The sequence below is a fragment of the Pan paniscus genome, chromosome 11, assembly GCF_029289425.2.
Source record: "Pan paniscus chromosome 11, NHGRI_mPanPan1-v2.0_pri, whole genome shotgun sequence".
NCBI classification, from domain to species: Eukaryota; Metazoa; Chordata; class Mammalia; order Primates; family Hominidae; genus Pan; species Pan paniscus.
Window position 1 is genome coordinate 83,117,367 of NC_073260.2, and position 22,075 is coordinate 83,139,441.

At 41.5% G+C, this 22,075-nt stretch overlaps 1 protein-coding gene and 1 non-coding gene across 38 annotated transcripts; both read right to left on the minus strand.

Moving 5' to 3' along the window:
• Positions 1 to 10,278: 10,278 nt before the first annotated feature.
• Positions 10,279 to 21,971, minus strand: HNRNPK (heterogeneous nuclear ribonucleoprotein K). Of its 37 annotated transcripts, none has more exons than XM_057298704.1 (17): positions 21,835 to 21,971; positions 19,700 to 19,779; positions 19,523 to 19,607; positions 19,030 to 19,127; positions 18,336 to 18,392; positions 16,805 to 16,848; positions 15,860 to 15,932; positions 15,248 to 15,319; positions 14,632 to 14,745; positions 14,192 to 14,320; positions 13,230 to 13,537; positions 13,035 to 13,089; positions 12,642 to 12,725; positions 12,267 to 12,282; positions 12,107 to 12,189; positions 11,532 to 11,701; positions 10,279 to 10,750 (listed from the first exon to the last, which is right to left on the minus strand). In XM_057298704.1, exons 3-17 carry the CDS (start codon positions 19,578 to 19,580, stop codon positions 10,720 to 10,722), a joined length of 1,392 nt encoding a protein of 463 aa, XP_057154687.1. In that variant the 5' UTR covers positions 19,581 to 19,607; positions 19,700 to 19,779; positions 21,835 to 21,971; the 3' UTR covers positions 10,279 to 10,719. The 37 variants fall into 37 exon arrangements, with proteins under 37 accessions (XP_057154687.1, XP_003809223.1, XP_054947942.1 ...); XM_003809175.6 differs by having other exon boundaries at positions 10,279 to 10,810; XM_055091967.2 differs by lacking the exon at positions 21,835 to 21,971 and adding an exon at positions 21,485 to 21,613 and having other exon boundaries at positions 10,279 to 10,810; positions 12,107 to 12,174.
• On the minus strand, positions 11,118 to 11,227 carry MIR7-1 (microRNA mir-7-1). The gene has a single exon (NR_106565.1). It is a non-coding gene; the product is annotated as a microRNA mir-7-1 (primary transcript).
• Positions 21,972 to 22,075: the final 104 nt, after the last annotated feature.

The following is a 22,075-nucleotide window of genomic DNA, read 5'->3' on the forward strand; positions in this document are numbered from 1 at the left end:
AATCTAGCAATCTGCAAAATAATCCAGAAGGGTAAATAACTTAGACCCTTTTCTCTCACTGAGGTTTATTGATAGAAAAAAGTCAAATGCCGGCCAGATGTGGTGACTCACGCCTGTAATCCCAGCTTTTTGGGAGGCCAAGGTGGGTGGATCAGTTGAGTGCATGAGTTCGAGGCCAGCCTGAGCAACATGGGGAAACCCTGTCTCTACCCAAAACACAAAAAATTAGGTGGGTGTGGTGGCATGCGCCAGTGGTCCCAGCTACTAGGGAGGCTGAGGTGGGAGGATCATCTGAGCCCAGGAGGCAGAGAGATTCCAGTGAGGTGAGATTGTGCCACTGCACTCCAGACTGTGAGAAAAAGTGAGACCCCCCCCCGTTCCCCCTCCCACCTAAAAAGTCAAATTCCTGCCTATGTTCAAGGTATTTAAGCACTAAAAGTAGTATACACAAGAATAAAACATGCCTCCTTCACTCAACGTTGAGATAAATCAAAACTGTGTGTGTCTGGGATTTTTGTTTTTGTTTTTTTAAGTGTGTCTACAAGATGCTGAGAATACAAAAAGTGAGTTGGGCTGGCCGTGGTGACTCAGGCCTGTAATCCCAGCACTTTAGCAGGCCAAGGATCACTTGAGCCCAGGAATTTGAGACCATCCTGGGCAACATGACAAAACCTTGTCTCTACAAAAAAAAAAAAAAAAGAAAAAGAAAACATTAGCCAGGTGGCTGGAGCCTGTAGTCCCAGCTACTCCCAGAGGCTGAGGTGGGAGGATCCCTTGAGCCTGGGAGGCAGAGGTTGCAGTGAGCTGAAATGGCACCACCGCACTCCAATCTGGGCAACCCACTGTCTCAAAAAAAAAAAAAAAAAAAAAAGTGAGTTCTTCACCTACTGAACATGGTTTTCCTGCTTTTTCCTTCCCAATAGATACTGTGATACTGTTTAGGAATCCATCTCTCAACCGCACTCCCTTGTAGCTTAGTTTAGCATCCTCAGACTCAAGGATAGTCAGGACTGGTAATATCACCCTCTTGCCAGCAACTGGATTAGGTTTATGCATATTTCCCAGTTCACCTCAGTGAGTTGCAAGATTTGCAGAATGCTTGCAGAAAAGCTTTTCCTCACTCTTCCAGGAGAATTTTCAGAAGTGATTCAGGCTCCCTCTGGACCTGATTGACCTTGAATGTAAGGCCTGGAATTGCTGCAGTCCTTTTGATGGCAACCTGAGTTTGTTTTTTTGTTTTGTTTTGTTTGAGATGGAGTCTCGCTCTGTCGCCCAGGCTAGAGTGCAGTGGCCCGATCTCGATCTCGGCTCACTGCAAGCTCCGCCTCCCGGGTTCACGCCATTCTCCTGCCTCAGCCCCCACCCCCCCCGCCCCGGTTCTATCAGCCGCCACCATGCCCGGTTAGCCAGGATGGTCTCGATCTCCTGACCTCGTGATCTGCCCACCTCGGCCTCCCAAAGTGCTGGGATTACAGGCATGAGCCACCGCGCCCGGCTTTGGTTTTTTTTTTTTTTTTTTTTTGAGACGGAGTCTCGCTCTGTCGCCTAGGCTGGAGTGCAATGGCGCGATCTCCACTCACTGCAACCTCCGCCTCCCGGGTTCAGGCCATTCTCTCCTGCCTCAGCCTCCCGAGTAGCTGGGATTACAGGTTCCCGCCACCATGCCCGGCTAATATTTTGTATTTTTTTAGTAGAGATGGGGGTTTCACGATGTTAGCCAGGATGGTCTCTATCTCCTGATAGAGATAGATAAATCTTTGGCAGAAGCTGTACCCCGTAGGCATAGGCTTTATTTATTTATTTGAAACAGGGTCTTACTCTGTCACACAGACTGGAGTGCAGTGGTGGAGTCATAGCTCACTGCAGCCTTGACCTCCCCAGCTCAAGTGATCCTCCTGAGTAGCTGGGACTACAGGCATGTACCATTGCACCCAGCTAATTTTTAATTTTTTTGTAGAGATGGGGTCTGCTGTGTTGCCCAGGTTGGCTTCGAACTCCTGGGCTCAAGCAATCCGCCTGCCTCAGCCTCACAAAGTGCTGGGATTACAGGCGTGAGCTACTATGCCTTGCAGGGGTAGGCTTTTGAAGAGATAGTGATGACCTCTAAATAACCTCTAAGCTTGCATTTTAAAGGTTAACAAAGGAGGAAGACATGATCAATGATGTGTCCATATAACTTCCCCCCCTTGAACAGTATCCAAGTTAGATTATTCCAGTCATCAAGAGAGTCATCATTTTTGATTAGCTAAATTACATGTCAAGCTCTTGGGAATGATTATTGCTATATCTTCTATTTTCTATGATAGGCTATAGCATTAAAGAAATGGAGGGTCGGCCAGGTGTGGTGGCTCATGCCTGTAATCCCAGCACTTTGGGAGGCCGAGGCGGGCTGATCATTTGAGCTCAGGAGTTTGAGACCAACCTCAACAACATAGTGAGACCCTGTCTGTACAAAAAACAATTAAAAAAATTATCTAGGTGTGGTGGCATGTGCCTATAGTCTCAGTTTCTTAGGCGCCTGAGGCAAGAGGATCACTTGAGCCCAAGAGGTCGAGGCTGCAGTGAGCTGTGTTCGTGCCACTGCACTCCAGCCTGGGCAACAGAGGAAGTTGCAAAAGTTGCCTAGAGCAGTGGATGGACAATAGACATCGCTAGTGGGGAGGACATAGTTTCCCATATATGCTCAAAGAGTTATGCATAGAAGTGAAATGGATTTTGTGGAGGTAAGACATCTCTTATTTTTATTTCTTCTAATATACACAAAATGACAGACTGAATCCCCATGAAGCCATAGCAGAAAAGAGATATGGCTCACTACAGTGTAATTTTTCTGTTCCTTTTCTTCTTGATTTATCCATATTTAGCATTTAAGATTGAGCACTTCCTTGAAATTCTCCGTTGGCTTGCAGGGCATTTATATTATCCTGGTTTTCTTAGTGTCATTGAAAGCTCTTCCTACTCTCTCCTTACTGAGTTTGGAATGTTTCCTATTTATAGGATATGACTTAGGAATAGAATGGAATCTTTCTGTGAAAACCATGCCTATTAATTACTTCAATTTCTGATTTAAAATATTAAATTATAATGGAATAAATCTATTGTTTCCCATTATATATCATTAACATTGTTGCTACAGTTCAAAACCAGTTAGAGTTTTTTGAACCATATTTTGCTTTTTTTTTTTTTTTGAGAAAGAGTCTCACTCTGTCGCCTAGGCTGGAGTGCAGTGCAGTGGCATGATCTCAGCTCACTGCAACCTCCACCTCCTGGGTTCAAGCAATTCTCCTGCCTCAGCCTCCTGAGTAGCTTGGGATTACACACGTGTGCCACCATGCCTAGCTAATTTTTGTATTTTTAGTAGAGATGGGGTTTCACCATGTTGGCCAGACTGGTCTTGAACTCCTGAACTCGTGATCTGCCCGCCTTGGCCTCCCAAAGTGCTGGTATTACAGGCGTGAGCCATTGTGCCCGGCCCATATTTTGCTTTTAATTAGTGAAGTTAATATTTCCTACTTAGGAGGAAGAGCTAAGTATTATTTTAAAACAGTACAAAAATAAACAGGTACAAAGGATTATTTAACTTGGATTCCCTTGAAAACAGAATCTGGGGCAGGGGTTAAGTGCTGATATTTAATCTATGAGGTGCAATCTTTGGGCGTGGACATTGACGGGGACACTGTATTGTCCTGCCACTGCTTCATGGTGAGCTCAGAGAGACACAGCTAGTCACTCAGTAGGAGTGCTGGCACAGTCTTTGGGGAAGTCTCTCGACAAACTTTCTGGACAAACTGCCTCAGGGCAGTTTTTGGGAGGAAGGAAAACAAATTCCCATTGGTTACAGTTTGCCCCACAGGGAGTTAACTCCTCCATAATTCCAGGTTGCATCATCCAGCTCCTTTGGTGGTTACTCAGGAAGTCATATCCCTGTGAGGTGTGGCATTTTATCCAAGTCTGAAAGTGAAGGAAAAGCCAGAAACCCTAGGTATGGGCTGGGCATGGTGGCTAACACCTGTAATCCCAGCACTATAGGAGGCCGAGGCTGGCAAATTGTCTTGAGTCCATCAGTTCAACACCAGCCTGGGCAACATGGTGAAACCCCATCTCTACAAAAAATTTTAAAAAGTTAGCTGGGCATGGTGGCACGCGCCTCTAGTCCCTGCTACTCAGGAGGCTGAGGCAGGAGGATGGCTTGAACCTGGGAGGCAAAGGTTGCAGTGAGGAGAGATCCTGCCACTGTACTCCAGCCTGGGCAACAAAGTGAGATCCTATCTCAAAAAAAAAAAAAAAAAAAAAAAAGAGCCCAGGTATGTTACTCATTGTCCTGCCTGTTCAACCTTGAGGTAGAGCCTGGCACTTTCTAGGAAATGACTGATCAGCCCCAGACATGGCGTAACTATGGTCTAGTGAAACTGGTTGGCAGCAGTGGCAGCTGAGGTGGAGCAAGAGCTGTCATCCATTATTTTGTTGCTGTCCTTCCTTAAATTAGCAATGCTGCCTGTATAAGATAAACCTCTTTAATTGAAGGGCTGCATGTAATAGCCACTGAATGGCTAAGCAAAATTAAAAAGAAATTTTTAAGGCCGGGTGCGGTAGCTCACGCCTGTAATCTCAGCACTTTGGGAGTCTGAGGTGGGCGGATCACGAGGTCAGGAGATGTGAGACCATCCTGGCTAACACAGTGAAACCCTGTCTCTACTAAAAATACAAAAAATTAGCCGGGCGTGGTGGCACGAGCCTGTAGTCCCAGCTACTCAGGAGGCGGAGGCAGGAGAATCGCTTGAACCTGGGAGACGGAGGTTGCAGTGAGCTGGTATCGCGCCACTGCACTCCAGCCTGGACGACAGAGCAAGACTGTCTCCAAAAAAAAAAAAAAAAAAAAAAAAAAAATTAATTGGCAAATAAAATTATATGTACTTATGTACAACATGATGTTTTGAAGTATATTTGCATTGTGGAATGTTTAAATCTAGCTAATTAGTAAATGCATTACCTCACAGTTATTATTTTTGCGGTGAGAGGAATGTTTCGAAAGGTTATGAGAAAGCTCACACGATGGAAGAGAAGGCTGGGTAACCAGACTCATAAACAGAAAACCGGCAGCTTTAGAGTTTTGAGAGCAGAAACTGCCCAAAGTTGTCTTCTAATTAGTGCTATTTAAAAAATGAACTATAGGCTGGGCATGGTGGCTCATGCCTGTAATCCTAGCACTTTGGGAGGCCAAGGCAGGCAGATTAACTGAGTTTAGGAGTTCAAGACCAGTCTGTGCTGGGTGTGGTGGCTCACGCCTGTAATCCCAGCACTTTGGGAGGCCAAGGTGGGCAGGAGTTTGAGACCAGCCTGGCCAACATGGTGAAACCCCGTCTGTACTAAAAATACAAAAATTAGCCGGGTGTGGTGGCGCCTGCCTGTAATCCCAGCTACTTGGGAGGCTGAGGCAGGAGAATTGCTTGAATCCCAGAGGCAGAGGTTGCAGTGAACCAAGATTGCGCCATTGCACTCCAGCCTGGGCAACAAGAGCGAAACTCCATCTCAGAAAAAAAAAAAAAAAAAAAAAGACCAGCCTGGCCAACATGGTGAAACCGTGTCTCTACTGAAAAAAAAAAAAAAAAAAAAAAAGGCGGGGCGCGGTGGCTCACGCCTGTAATCCCCAGCACTTTGGGAAGCCGAGGCGGGCAGATCACAAGGTCAGGAGATGGAGACCATCCTGGCTTACACGGTGAAACCCTGTCTCTACTAAAAATACAAAAAAATTAGCCGGGCGTGGTGGCGGACACCTATAGTCCCAGCTACTCAGGAGGCTGAGGCAGGAGAATGGCGAGAACCCGGGAGGCGGAGCTTGCAGTGAGCAGAGATCACACCACTGCACTCCAGCCTGGGTGACAGAGCGAGACTCTGTCTCAAAAAAAAAAAAAAAAAAAAAAAAAAAAAAAAAAAAATTAGCTCGGTGTGGCGGCTGTAGTTCTGTAGTCCCAGCTACTCCGGAGGCTGAGGCAGGCAAATCACTTGAACCTGGCAGGCGGAGGTTGCAGTGAGCCGAGATGCCACTGTACTGCAGCCTGGGTGACAGAGGGAGACTGTCTCAAAAAACAAACAAAAAACCCAAAAAAACCTATAAGCATTACAGCTTGCTTGCATCATTCTCCTCAAGATTGAAAATCCCAGGAGAAAGAGTCTGGTTGGCCAAGCCTAAATCAAATGTCCACCCTCTGGGGTGACAAAATAACCCGTTAAGGACCAGGATTTCTTTCTCCTCAAGCCTATGTACAATGGAGAAAAACTCAAGGAAAACCGTGTGCAATTAGAAAGGGGAAACTGATGTGGTATTAACAAGATGTCCATTATAATTCACCCTTTAGCTGTTCAGCATTCAAGAATTTTTTTCTCATGTACTTTCAGAAATACTAGTATAATGCAGTTGTTATTCTTAAGTTTCTCACCCCCTCTTCTGAGGGAGACAACCCAGTCTCATTATGTGCTGCATCACAATGAAGTCCAGGATATGTGGGTGATGTACATTTCTGCTTTAGCTTCAGCTTAACTGTGTTAGATCAAGTCCTAGAAGCAGAGCCTAAGCCAGGGATTTTTGTGCAATTGATTCACTTCGAGAGTGCTCTCAGTTGAAGCAGAATGAGGAAAGGAGCACAGGGCAGGGAAAATTGGTCAAACCATGATGCAGTCTCAGCAGTGTCAGCCTGATCCCGAGTTCCAGAGTCTGAACTATACGCAGAATTGGTACCAATTTGAGACACAAAGTATGAATAAATGATCTGAAGGCCCATTCCAAGTGAGATCACCTCCACCTAGAATTTATGGTTTGATAGCATTAGTCTTAACTCTCCTGTTTCTTGGTAATTCCAGGGTCTGTAAATTCCTAGATATGCCTTGTGAGTTTTCTCATAAATTCCCATTCCCACTGATAGCAGAAAAAACTGGTCTTCCTTTCTTTATTTGAGACGGAGTTTTTCTCTTGTTGCCCAGGCTAGAGTGCAGTGGCACGATCTCGGCTCACTGCAACCTCCACCTCCCAGATTCAAGCAATTCTCCTGCCTCAGCCTCCTGAGCAGCTGGGATTACAGGTGTGCGCCAAAGCTAATATAACTGGCACCCAATTCAGTGGTCTCTCCTTGACTATCTCACCTTGGCTTTCACTAGTACTGCAAATCTTTTGCTATTCTGCCATCTGTATCCAGCCACTAGCTGGGCTCTTTATCTTACAGCTGCTACTATGCAGTAACCCTATCTTTCACCATAATGACCCCATCACAAGTCCCATTGGTTCTCAAGTGATGTCCCTCTTACATCTGGGAATCAAAGGAAAATTCTGTGGGGTGTTTGTGTCTGTAATCTCAGATCATCTCTGTGCCAAATTCTGTGCTTTCTATCCCATGTGGTCATAGGAACACTTTGCAGGGTTTCAAATTAGAAGTGAGGCTAGTGCCTTGTTTTTGTGCTTTTGGCGTCCTTTTCAACCCATCTGGAGTTTCTGCTCTCTCATTAATCATCTCCCACTGCTCTTGCCCCAGGCTGAAATATAGGAAGGTCTCTGGGGATGGCCTGAGCCAGGAGCCGAGATAGCACCACTGCACTCCAGCCTGGGTGACACAGCCAGACCATCTTTAAAAAAAAAAATTCTTCTTTTTTTGGTTCTCTTTAACATAAAAACTTACTGGATTGAGACAGGGTCTGTCACCCAGGCTGTAGTGCAGTAGTGCCATCAAGGTTCACTGCAGCCTCCACTTCCCGGGCTCAGGCGATCCTCCCACCTCAAGCCTCCTAACTGGGACTACAGGTACGCGCCACCATGCTTGGCTAATTTTTTGTAGAGATGGGGTTTCACCATATTGCCCAGGCTGTCTCAAACTCTTGGGCTCAAGCCATCTGTCCACCTTGGCCCCCAAAATGCTGGGGTTACAAGTGTGAGCCACTGCACCGAGGCTAATTAAATTTACTTCGAATCACAGCAATCTGAAGCAATTCATTACCTAATTCACGTGGAACGCTAGTAATTGAGTACTAAAAAACCTTAAAACTAATGAAAGGGTTTTTTAAAAGGAAATTTTGCTGTTTGGTTTGATTTTCTTTGCTATTAGATCAGATTTAGTATTTTACATTATATGTCTCAGTACAATAAAACAAAGGCAAACAAAATTTGAATAGTAGGGAAAGGTTTTAAATTCTTGAGATAACTAATACAACTTGGTTTCTGTCTGTTGGCATTTTGGTAATTAACTTACAAAAAGTTAGGCTAAATTTTTGAAACTAAGTCAGCATTATACACCAGTAACTTCTTACAAAATTGTCTCAATATTCCATTTAATTAAAGAGCTTATGTTCACTTCTCCCACCCTTTGTGAATTCTCCCAACATGTCCCAATTCTCACCCAAATTTTAAATACCATTTACCAATCAATAGCAGTGGCAATGCAAAAGGCCCCTCTCCCTCCCAAAGCTGTATATCAAACATATCAATACTAGATACTCTTCAATCCATTGTCTTCAGTAGAATGTGTTTAAGGTCTGAAATTATTGTAAAATGCAAAAATGAAAACATTTGCAGCTAATGGTCCATGTGTTACATAACTAATTTACAGGTAACAGATAAAAGCTTTGGAAGCCAGTGTTCTCTCCAGGGATGCTTTCCTCCAGTAGGATTAACAATTTGACTAAAGTGTCCTTGTCATTTTTCTTTAGGGGTAAGGGCTCATTTCACCCTGAGCAACCCCAACTCAACCACACTGGGGAAACCATACCACAGGTAGCATTCACTAGTTTTAAGTAATATTTTGACATATACTTCATGTTCTTCGTTAATCAAAAGATCACTCTACACCCCTCCCCAAACTAAATGTCCCTCAACTCTACTTCCCTTAAAAGACATTATTCTGTTCATACTATTAATACTTACATGAATTCTAGAACTGCCCGTTACTTTTATTATACACAAGCCTCTGACCTAAATTCAATAATTACATTCATGACTCCTTTCCTATATAGTTGTTCATCTGTTTTGAGGCAGGAAGATTGCTTGTGCCCAGAAGATGGAGGTTGCAGTGAGCCAAGATTATGCCACTGCACTCCAGCCTGGGAAAAACAGCAAGACACTGTCTCAAAAAACAAAACAAAACAAAAAGAGTTTTCAAGCTTTCTGGACAGCTGGAGGTTAATAAGTAGTATTTCAGGAATATGAGCCGGGAACCATACTCTGCAGTTATTTTACATTATCTCCGATATTCTCAAACATCAAACTAAAGCTATTTTAGAGAAAGGAACCAAGTAACTCACTCAAAATTTCTCATAGGTAATGAGGAAAGCTCTGGCTGACTATAAGAAAAAAAAAATTGGATGACTAGGCTCTCATTTTGCTAAATTACCACTTTAATAAATTATGAGCCCAACTACCACCCCTGCCAGCTTTCACTTATAAATGCTAGAAAAACACTTCACACAAAAAAATATATAAGATTACTATATTTCCTTTTAAGAGGAACGTTTCAACAAATTTTACAGGTGTCAATCAACCCTTGTTCAAATTGGGCACACATCAAATCTAGCATCATGGGTGTTTTATTTATTTGGAAGTGAATTTTAACTATCAATACAAATGCCAAGATACTACACAAAACATCCACAGGAACTTTTTTCATCTTTTTTTTTTTGAATTGTACACAAACATTTCCTACATATTCCAACATACAACAGAGAAATGGTACATCTTTTTCTTTCAATTTGCATACAATGGAAAAACAAGTATATATATATTTTACAAAGTTTAACTAATAAGACACTAGAGCAAATTGACAGTTTAAGTCTATAGGTGAGAAATTATCTAATAAAAATAATCAATTTTTTCAGCATTAGTCACTTCCATAACCAAGTGTTATTCTGATTAATAAAACTTGCTGCCAATCACAATTCTGGTATATACTCATACCATTACTCAACTTGTAGTACTGCTCCCCACCTTAGTTCTTCACAACTAACATAGAAAATTGTTGAAAAGTAGGGGCAAGCATTTGCAAAAACAAACAAAAAATCCCCAGCTTATTATAAGCATGAATATGTATGATGGAATTTCTTCCCAGCAATAGACTTCCAAACCATCAAGAAATCACCAGAACTAAGTTTGCCAAGTTATTTTGCCTATGTCCAACAAGAGATGCACTTATATGTCCAACAGAGGAGCTGAAAATTAAACTTAGTGTTTAGTTTGGGGGTGGGTTGGGAAATTCAGCCACCATTTTAAAATGACTGTCTTAAAAAAAAAATGACCACCAAAAATAGGTTCACTAAATTTATTTTAAAAATCATAAAACGTTTCTTACAAAAGAGCATTACATTCTGCACACTGCTCTGAACAGATGCCAGGGACATGTGGACTATTGTTACTTTTCCTCCCTGTCCCACCCCCCAAATGTTACAGTGACCACAAAGCAAGGTGTTCACAATAATTACATGGGGGGAATTTTTTAAACCACCAACAATAACGAAAAATAAAATCCACTCACTCTGCTGCTGTTTCAAAATTTCAATGTTAGTTTTTGCACGCCCTTCCCCCCCCCAACCCTGTTTGTAAGGAACTAAAACATTACATCTGGTGAACAGCAAAGATTTCACTACACCTCAAATGCAGAACACCTATGAAGCAGAGGAATGTTGGCTTTTTAAACAGAAGCAGATAAAAAAAAAAAGATGCAGGACTCCTTCAGTTCTTCACTAGTCTTAGAAAAACTTTCCAGAATACTGCTTCACACTATAAAAAAGAAAAAATATCTTGCATTAGAATCCTTCAACATCTGCATACTGCTTCACACTATAAAAGAAAAGAAAAAAAAGTGCGAATTAGAATTTTTGCTCGTAACATCTTAATCAACATCAAGACAATTTCAATGCTAAATTAAAATGATAAACATGTCCATTACAATTAGAAGAGTTCAAAAACCATTAGCAATTACAAATTAAAGCAATGTTAAGTGTCAAGAAAAATGATGAGTAGTAAATCAGACATTAGTAGAACAGAATTAAGAAAACGGAATTGAAAGTTGTTAATATTTGGTAGAAAAGACAAAGAATGCTAGTAAGGTGTGAAATGCTGCATTTTACAGCACCAATCATTTGTCCTGTAGAGGCATGGCCTGTGCCATATGGCAGACTGTGATTTGTTGTCGATTTAGTTATCTAAAAACAACAAAATCACTAGTCTTCCACACAGAACTAGGCCAACATCCAATGAATCTTCTATATTTTCTACAGGCTCTGTACAATTTTGTAACAAGTGGTTTTGGCAGCAGTTTTCACCAGAGAAATGAGAAGTTTGCTTGGTTAAGGCTTCTTCCAGCAAGATTAGTATGGAATGTCTTCGTTTTTAGTAAGAAAGCAGAAGAAAATTAAGGCAAACTATTAGAATGTTTAGAAGTTAGGTCCCCAAAAGGTTGAGACACCATGGCTTCTAAAAGAAAAAAATCAATTGAGAAGAAAAGCTTTTTAAAGGTTTTAGTATGTATAAGCTAACACAAAGCTAAACTTAAACTGACCTGTTCTGCAGCAAATACTGTGCATTCTGTATCTGGTCCTGTGTTCCTGTAATGGTAATGATCCGATCTTCGGATCCTTCTAAAGGCTCATCGATTTTGATCGAAGCTCCCGACTCATGACGGATTTGTTTAATCCGCTGACCACCTTTGCCAATAATAGATCCAGCCAACTGAAAAGATTTTTTAAAAGTATGTGTTTACGATATACTTTTAACATTTACTACCTGTATTTTCAAGGAGCATGAAGTTATTAATTTTATTCATTCAGAATCTTAACTGATTATCTAATGCTCCCTAAACCTGTCAAGGTTTGAGTTATAATGTATTTATGTCACACTTACTAATGTTTCCCTTAGTTAGTTAAGGGCTCAAAACCTACTTAACCACTTTTATTAATAGCACTGATCACTTGACAAGACTCAAACAGCTGAAAACCCAGCTCACTAAAGCCCATTAACATAACCTCAATCCTAAATGTGTATTTTTGTTAAAACCTTCTGAATTAAAAAATATACAGAAAGGAGGAATAATCATAAAAGTGATAAAATGTTCCTGGTAGTATTAAAGATACTTACATCTTTGGGAATAGTTACTTGTGTAGTAATAATAGGTCCACCAAGATCACCATATGAGCCACGACCCCCTGCATAGGAATAATCTGATTTAAATAATGAGCAGTAAGTTCATTTAAAAAGTATGAAATTAATGTTTGACTTCACAAAGGAGAGAACTTACCATATCCGGAGCCACCCTAAAAACGGAAAGAAAAAAATAGAAAATTACTTTGCCGTTGTAATTACTACCGATACTTTAAAAAAATTCATTTAATAAAATGGAGTCTTGCTATGTTGCCCAGGCTGGTCTCAAACTCTCGGGCTCAAGTGATCCTCCTGCCTCAGACTCTTGTAGTTGGGATTATGAGTGAGCACCACTGCACCCAGCTTCACTATTCAAGTATTTTAATACTCATAAAATCCCTCTTCAGGAAACCAAAGTCCTCCTGTATCCTATTTTCAATAAGTATCCTCAGGGGAATAAAAAACTTACTGGAGAGCAGGTAAGCATCTTAAATTATCACTGATATACACACGAACAACTATGATACTCAACCTGTGGTTCATAAGCCATCTGCCATTCTGATGGGCTCCATGTATCTATTGCAGAGTCCCAAGTTTCATCAGCACTGAAACCAACCTGTTAGAGATAAAAACATTAACATGAACCTGCATTGTATTTTGTTATAGAGCTGTTTTTAATATGCCTAATTTGCATGTTACATTAAAACAAGAGGGTACATATATAGGCAGCAATTATGTAATCGAGGGGAACAAAGCTCAATAAAGTCATAATCCTCCAGCAGCAAATAACAGATTTAACTAGTAATCCAAACAAAATTTACTTGTAAGAAAAACTTTTTAATCACTATAACCTTCAACAAAACGTGAACTACATTGTGACAACCCTCACATACCCAACACACTGGTAATAAACCAAAGTTCTTACCATGCCGTCGTAACGGTCTCCAGGTCTCCCTCTTCTGTCATAGGCCATGAGGTCTCTGCAAGCATAGTACTTGTTGTAATCTAAACGTGTTTACATGCCACACATATCAAATCAAAGTCTACCTTGTCTACCACTAAGTGCAGCCTCTTGCAGGTTAATAATTCATAGATGGGGGAAGAAAAAAAAACAACTTACCCCCCTCTAGGTGGTGGTGGTGGAGGAAGAGGAAGATTCCGAGCTCTGCTACCACCCCGGCCACCTCGTCCGGGAGGAGGGGGAGGTGGTCCTCGACGAGGGCTCATATCATCATAATCTCTTCTAGATGGAGGCATGGGACGCCCACCCCGACCAGGAGGCATTCTGTCAAAACCACCTCTTCCCCGCATGGGAAATCCCACTGGGCGTCCACGACGGTCATCAAACATCATTGTAAAACCACCATAATCATAGGTTTCATCGTAAAAATTGGGATCATAAGGCTGTGCACGTCCTTTGATGGGAGACTAAAAACAGAGATGGAACAAACTTACAGACTGAAGAAAAAGAGTCCTGCTTCATACCAATCCTTCTATCATCATCATCAAACAAAATATAAGTCATTCCCCCATCAGGAGGTACTAGAGACAGAAACAGGAATTATGTCAACGCTACAAGTAGCAAAGTAAAGATTCCAAAGAAATACAATACTTTTGGCAAATGCTAAACAAAAGTGAGTTCTATTGCCTGTACAGGGAGAAGTAACAGCTTGCTCTTACACTTAGATCGTAAGAAACCACAAAGCCCTCCCATTTTACACATGACAAACTACAATGCACATTTCACAACAAGGGCTGAAGAGATCAGTCTTGGCAAGCCTGTAATCCATACTGAGGCACCTGAGATAGGAAGCCCTGCAGCGTAGTTACAAAGACACAAGCAACACTATAGGAAATTCATTCAAAGGCTCAAAGGCTATAGAAATACCACCAACAAATTACCACTCTCCACTTTTTCAAAACCATTTTTAAATTAAAGTGATGGCTGAAGCCAGGTGATAGAAAATTGCTAGGGAAAGGGCAAATAAAGACTATTAGACTAAATGCTCTGAAGCTACTTTTGCAGAAGGTTATCACTTTGTTTCATAAAATCAAATGTAAACAAAAAGTGTTCTGAAGTACCTCAGATATAAGATCAAGGATGATCTTTATGCACTCTACAACCCTATCGGGTTTTCCTCCAATAAGAACAACTCTGTCAGTGGAATGAGGACAGCATTCCTGGAAAAGCTTGATGGTGGTTTGAGTGTTCTGTAGTAAGATCATAAAAAAAAAAAATAATTAGAAGAAAATTAGCTTTCCTAGGTTCAGTGAAAACTGCATTTGAATTCAACAATTAACCCCCCACAATATAAAAACTTCATTAATTATCACAGGGCTTTGCAATGGTATAAAAATTTTGACAAAATAACATGTCTAGCAGTGCCAGACATTTTTTGTCATTTGCGATAAGCAATCTTTGGAGGGAACTGAGAGGGGAAGCGAGAGAAGCTCACAGAAACAAGTCTATATGAAAATTTACTTTCCAGCAAAGAATACGGCAGAATTTTTTTTTTTTTTACCTCTCGAAGTTCTTTGATTTTAGCACCTTTGACCCCAATAATTCCTCCTGCTAGACTCTGATGAATCAACAGCCTCAACTCGCAGTCAAAGTCACTTCCTTTATAGTGTTGGTACTGTAGAGGGAGAATTATAAAATTTTAGTCTCAAATCAACAATTCCCCAATACACACTTATCTGCTATAAGCATAACCATAATATACTGTTGCAGTGAGCAACCTGAATTTATATTTCAATAACTTTACCAGTTATGTGCTTATTATCCTCAATAGCCAGGCCCAAAAAGGACATTCTGCACCACCTTAAAAAACTATTTTATTTTCAGGTCCTGCAACACCATACCCACACTGCAGCCATTTAGCATGTCGCTGTTACCACAAAATTATTATTAACATTCAAATAACACCATAATAAAAATGACTGCAAAGCACTTTGCAAATGTAGTTAATTCCCACTGCAGCATGGAGCAGGGTCAACAGTGAGTTGTAAGACCATTCATGTATCATGTTTTTAAGCCTTTTTCTATAGAGATGGGAAAAGCACACTATGTTAAAAATATAATCGATCCTATGGGCCAGGCTCCATACTTCAGTGGGGTTCAATGGCACTATGACATACATTTAAGCATTCCACAGCATCAGATTCGAGCGGGAGCTGGCTGGTTGCAGTGGGTGATGGCAACTGCAGGCCCTGAAAGTAGAAAAATAAGAGTAATAGGTTAAGTGTCTAGCGTGATCAGGCTATTGTCGCATATATTGGTAAAGCTACTACAACATATTTTAAATCTATATTATTAAATAATGAGAAACTGCTTTATTCAACATTAAGATGATTCAAAACATAAAATACTTTTCTCTATATACACCTAGTAAATTATGTAGAGTCTTAAAATCCTAACTAAATCTAACTAATTCTCCTTTTCAACATATTCCCACAAATACTCTAATTTTAAAAATCTTTCTGATAACTAAAGCCCATAAAATACATACTAAACCCATGAAAGCACATGACCACAGGTAAGTTCACATTTACTCCAGGAGTGGCCAGCCTGTTTTTTTTTTTTTAAAAAAAACCAAATTACGCATGTACAAAATTATGTAGCAGGTTAAGATACTGCTACAAACTGTCATATCCATTGTCTCTCCACCTCCCCCATCATACCCCAATACAACATACTTTAAACATTCCCCCCTCATATTGTCAAATACATTTAAAAAAAAATGAGCCTACCTCTTCCAAGGTAGGGATGATTTTCTTCAGAATTTCTCCAATTGTTTCAATATCAGCACTGATACTCAATATGCTGTCAAACACCACAAATACCAGATAGTACAAAAAAGGCGGAAAAGAAAAATGAGTTTTGTGTTTGTCACCAAATCATACAAACTTTTACAGAGATGTAACACATGATTATTTAATATTCCCCATTTAAAGTAGCCTATTTATAGATTTCTCACATGCATTTTGTTTTATACCCAATACAGACATGATAACAATATTAGGAGACTTGCAGAGAGACAGAGAGAATGGGCTTTTGGAAGGGCTCAGATTAAGTGGGCAATAAACTGACCAGAACTGAAGCAGAGTTGAATATTTATGTTCCCCGCCACCACTGAGTTAAGGATACCCTCGCTGTTACATTGGTAAAACTGGCACACCTTCTCTTAGGCAAAGTGGGGGAATATGCAAGTGGTGAACATTGTATCTGGAGTAAGGTTATGAATACCAGTTAGAAATTAGATCACTAATGGGCTCTGCAAGAAAACAAATACAAATGCAAGACAAAACAAAGACAACACAAATGAGAAGTGAAGGAAAGTGAACCAGAGTTAGCATTTCATCAGAAAAAATTATGAACAGGCAATGTTGGGAAGCAAGGTGGGCCACAAAGACAGAGCGAGAGACTATTTTGGTAACAATTTGATTTACAATGCGGCAAATATGCAACACTTGAAGCTGTGCTCCTTCCATCGAAATAAAATTAGTGGATCGTTTGGGTGGGCAACTCACGGTAAAAGTTCAGTGACAAAAAGACTTAATGGGGAAAATAAGACAGAAACTTGAAAAACAATACACCGTCTAAAGGGGATACTATTTAATTATATAAAAGGCAGGTAATAAAATACATTTCTCTCTTTCTAATCAGGCAGTGAGGCATAAACTGTTGGGACATACCGCTCGGGGCCACTGCTGTCTGGGACTGAAACACTGGCATTGTACTGCATTGGTCATTGGCGTTCGTGGATGTTGGCATTGGGCATGGGCATTCAATCAGAAGTTGTCAAGTATGGTACCCGTTTGGCAACGAGCACATTTTTGGGCATAGCCAACCAGGGTTTTCACATGGGCGTTCAGGGGCGGATGGGCCAACGTCATGGTGGGCAACGCAGGGGTAAGTCGATCCAGTACATGGGCAACGGAGATATATGGCCAAAAAAACAAGGAGAGGGAAAAGGGGGAAAAGCAATAAATTTTAATTTAATACAAACTATACTCATACTCTCAATGAAACAAGCTTAAGTTGTTCTGAAGACTAACACAATAATGGACTTCTCTAAATCTGACTGTGGCTTAACATTAAGGACCTCAAATGATGTAGGTTCTAGCCTTTTTTATTTTTTAAGAAAAACAAACGATGTTTCAGTAGCAGGCTGGCTCATGAGGGTAGACACAAAACCTGACTCAAAGTTTACTGAAATTCTTGAGGAAATGGGGAAATTAATAACCCAGATAATTATACAGAACATCTGGATTAAGAGGAGAGAGGTTTATAAAAGACAAAACAAAAATTCCCACACCACCAAAAACCCTAACTAATAAGACTGGTTTGGTTTTCTGGAGGTTTTGAAACGCATTCCTAGATCCTAACAGGCAAGTTTTTAAAATTTTAAACAAATTTTCAAGTTCAGTTTACAGTAATCAAGAGGAACATACAAAGATCTGCGACCAAGAGAGAAATGAAATACTGTCAAATAAGTACTCGACACAAAGTTATTTGCCTCATTTTTAGCAAGAAAAACATTAAGAAATGTGTACACTATGAGAAAAAAAATTTAGAAATTTTGGTGTAGCCAAGTCCTATAAATGTGCTCACTTCTGGCACTGCCAACATTTAATGTGTCTAATCACAAGAGTCAACCCACTGTAAAATGAAGACTCAAACAAATCATAGGCACTGACGAACAGTTTCCCAATTATAAGATTAAGTGCCTATTCTTTACCCATATTTAAATCATGCAACCTCAACATTAAATTCTTTGTGCTCCATGTGCAAGCTGTTAAAGAACAGATGGACATTTTTCTTCCCAAAGAAAACAAAAAAATTTTTCTGGATTTAACCAGCCACCTGCAATGGTTTTCAGTAATACTGTAATTGATTCACACACAGGAAATGGTGCAATCAAGGATTTTTACACTTTGTCGCTATTTCTAATTAAGATGTTATCTTGCTTGATGAAGTGAATAATTTGGTGGACTCTTATTAAAATGTGAAGAGGTTTAAAAGAAACCACCCCCCCACCCTGCTCAATCTGGGCTTTTGTTAAAACAGGAATGGATAACTTCGAAATCAATTCTGTAATAATAAATTATTACAAATGTCTTTGTAGCTAAACTATGAAATGATTTCTAGGATGTAAATCTTTAAATTTCTATAGACATATAAACTGAAGCTGCTCGTGTAGTAGTTTAAACTCTTAATACTTACGTCTGTACGGAGAGCCTTAATATTCTTGCCTCCTTTTCCAATCACTGCCCCAGCATTCTGGAGAGGATACAAAGACAAAAAATTATTTTGCCTTTCCCTAAAATTAATAGCTACCTACGCTCTTAGATTTTGCTAAAAAATCCTCTAACCTGTTTGTTATAAGAATAAAAATCTATTTGGGGTTGTAAAAACGACCAGGTCAAAACCAAACCAAAAATCAAAATATAATTCTAAGTGCTGTGAGGACTAGATAGTTTGGAGTACTCAATGTCAGAAATAACACCAAGTATAAAATAAAACTAAGCACAGATTTTATAGCACCCTTTGGTAAAGTAAGTCAATTAATTTAGTATTAGTAGGTACCTTCATATTGTGACCTGTGATCAAACATTAAACTGCCAACCAAGCAGTTTCCTAAGGAGTCCGCACATAATTAAGATTTAATCTATTAACACTTTAAGAATCACACTCTCCTCCTAGTTTGACCTGTAGTGGCGGTTCACTACAGCAAGGGCTTTAATCTTAACTATTAGTGGAATAAGAAAACCACCAGAGCCTTCGAGTCTGTTTAGAAAGAACCAAATGTTTTATATTCTTCAATCTCTAAAACTCTGACTTTCTAGAAAGCCAAACCAGACCTTAATTTCTACCTGAGTATGAACCACCTTCAAATTTTCAAGAATAAAATTTATACCTTGCTCTGAAGCAGAATGCGTAATTCAACCATCTCATCAGTGTTTCTAGATCTTTTAAATGCTTGTTCCTCTTCCATATCTTCTGCAGGGCGTTTACCTAAAAATTAACAGTTCAGATTTCAAAGAAAGCAGCGAAGTCTCCAAAGTAACTCCATTCTGTTTCAAGAGACTTGTTGCTAATCTTAGGCATGTTTTGAAAAGACCAAAGGCATTGCTACAGACTTGAACGTTATGCTTCCATCTAGTAAAATGCACCAAACACAAAATACTGCGACAAAATACTTCAAAGGGTTTGAAATCCCAAAATGCAAGAAAAATTCTTTATATGCAAATCAGTTACTTCTACTTCATAAATAAAAGCTAAGATGTAACTACTGATAATCGCAGAATTACATAAACAGTAATACCAAAAATTCACCACACTCCTAAGGCAATAATTAACAGAAAAAAACAGGATAAAAAAATACTGTTAAAACTAAAATTTCTTCTCACCAAATTCACCATTGGTTTCAGTGTTAGGGAAGGTTTCTTCTGGCTGTTCAGTTTCCATATTCTTTTATTAAACGGGCACACCAATCTGTGGAAAAATAAAGCAGCTAGTACATTTGGCTTATTGGAAAGCAAGCTGTTTAAAAAAAAAAAAAAAAAGACATTGCTTCTAGAACGTACCAGTTATTATATATCCTTGCAGAGCAGAACTGAAGCGTTCTGGGTCGGACCAACAACTGACACCCCAGTGCTGCAGTAGCCTATAAGAACCAACACAAATCAGTTTTGCTTTTGTTTATTCTTATTACTGAATATTTGTTTCCGATCACAGTGAACACTGATTTGAACCCAAAAAACCAGCTGTTTCTAAAACTTGATTCTTCATTTTAGGGTTTCACAATTCAAATGACTGCCTAAAAAATACAAAATTCAAGGGAGCCCGGTTTCATTTTTTGCTAAGTTAGAACAATAACTTTTAGCCACTGGATTAAGTCCCACCACAGCAATGAATTGTTTTAATAAGGCACATTCCCAAAAGCCTGAAAAGATAAATGTCATCCACAAAGCATACATTTATGAAAAGTTACAATGCATCTTATTCACTGGAAAAACTAATTTTATATTAAAACTTCCAATTGCTTTCCTATTTCTTTCGACTCATGCTTGAAGCGATCCTATGTGACATCTCTAAAGTTTACAAATACAACGGCAATTGCGAACACATCCAACAACCACAACAATCTACCGGAGGGATAAATCCAAAAATCTAATATAGGACCAGACCCAAACTACCATAATACCAGTCTATTATTAATCAGCGAAACAAATGGAGCCCTTGAAAACTAACAGTCACTAGCGGATTATTTTAAATTAGGCTTAAGGGAGTACAACACAACAATCATGCTTGTAACACGAAAACTAAAGTGTCTACGTGCCAAAACGGTCGATAGGACTACAAACAGCCTTTTTAAGCTTCCCTCTTGTCGGGACTAGGAGTTGACAAGCGGCCTCTACTAGAAGGTTGGCTAGACAGCAAAGAGCCAACAAGCGAGGCACATTTATGCCTCCCATTCTCCCATACCGTCGGTCGACTTATTGCTCTCCTAACGACAACTGAAACGACATCCTTCCGGCCCAGCACGCAATTTCTGAGGTGTGGTGGGAGAAGATGTGGATAAGAAAGTTTAAGCAAAAACAGCAGGGCTTATCTGTAAGAATAACGTTGCCGCCTGCCGTTCACCCTTCGGGTCCTGCAGTCACTAGTCCCCAGGCCTCAAAAATCCGCTAAGTATGTGCTCGACTGGCCGAGCGCCAACGCGCCCTCCCCTCCCCGCCTCCCGGTACCGAGATCAGAAACAGCCGGGTAACAGGACGGGAAAAAGCGAAAGTCCACAGCAGAAGCACCGCACCTCTCCTCACCCGGATCCGACAGGAAATGGCGGCCCGCGTAATGGCGACTACGTGCTACTAGGCGGAGCCGAGCGCCGACCCCCTCCCCCACCCACCACGCGGTCCCGAGGTCTCATCCCCCGCATCCTCCCCCCACTGCCCGAGACAAAGCCATCGAGGCAGCCCTGACCCTTCCATCCCCGCCGCTCCAGCTCCGACCCCGGGCCGGGAGACCCAAGGTGAGGCGGGGCTCACACAAAGAGAGCGGCGGCGCGACCTTCTCCCCGCACCGGCCTCCTTTCCTCCACGAGGTTCCTAGTTCCCAGTGCCACATAGCTCCAGCTCATCCTAGAGGCACATGCCTCACGAATCTCCAAGTCTCTAGGACCACAACGCGGACTGCGGATACACGCTCAGGGAAATGGCGGAGGTGGGGGAGGGGACAGACACCGGGCAACGTTCCCACTCGGAGAAGCGGCCAAACACCAAAGCGGCTCCCAGGACGCCTCCCTCAAGCGGAAAAACTGGGCTCCGACCCTCACCTCCGCGAGCCGCTCCCCCAACCCGGCTCCTCACCGCGCGAGACTGCCGTCCCTCCGCTGCCGCGCCGCCTCAGCCGGTCGGAGCTAGACAGAAAACGAGCGCAGGCTCCCCTCCCCCGCCTTCTCGCGTCCTCCCCGCCGTCGCGCCCTATTGGCTGCCAGGGCTTCAGCGATGGTGCGAGGGCGAAGCGATTGGCCCGAGGCCACGTCAATCAAGGCGACGGAGGAGGCGGCAACCCCGCCTCCCGCCAGCGCCTCCCTTCGGGCTGGGAGGCCACTAAGGGCTCGAGAAAACCCGGGCTTGGGAAAAGTCAACGCAGCCTTTCAGGGAGCCCCAACCCTTACCCGAATCAGCAATACCCAAGCTCCAATAACTCCAATTACCTATAGGCCGCGAACAAGTGGGACACAGGCAAGACGTCGAGGTCGGTGCAGCAGAGAAACAGAGGATAATGGCGTCTGCAGTGCCGTCGCCTGGAGCGCCCTCCTCCTTTCTCGTTCGCGCACTCACTAGCTGGGGGGAGGGGCGGCTAGGGGGCGAACCTCTCGCGAGATCTAACAACTGCCTAGTTCACGCGCACAGGGAGGGGGCGGGGAAGGGGCGTTTTCCAGCCCCGAAGGAGTC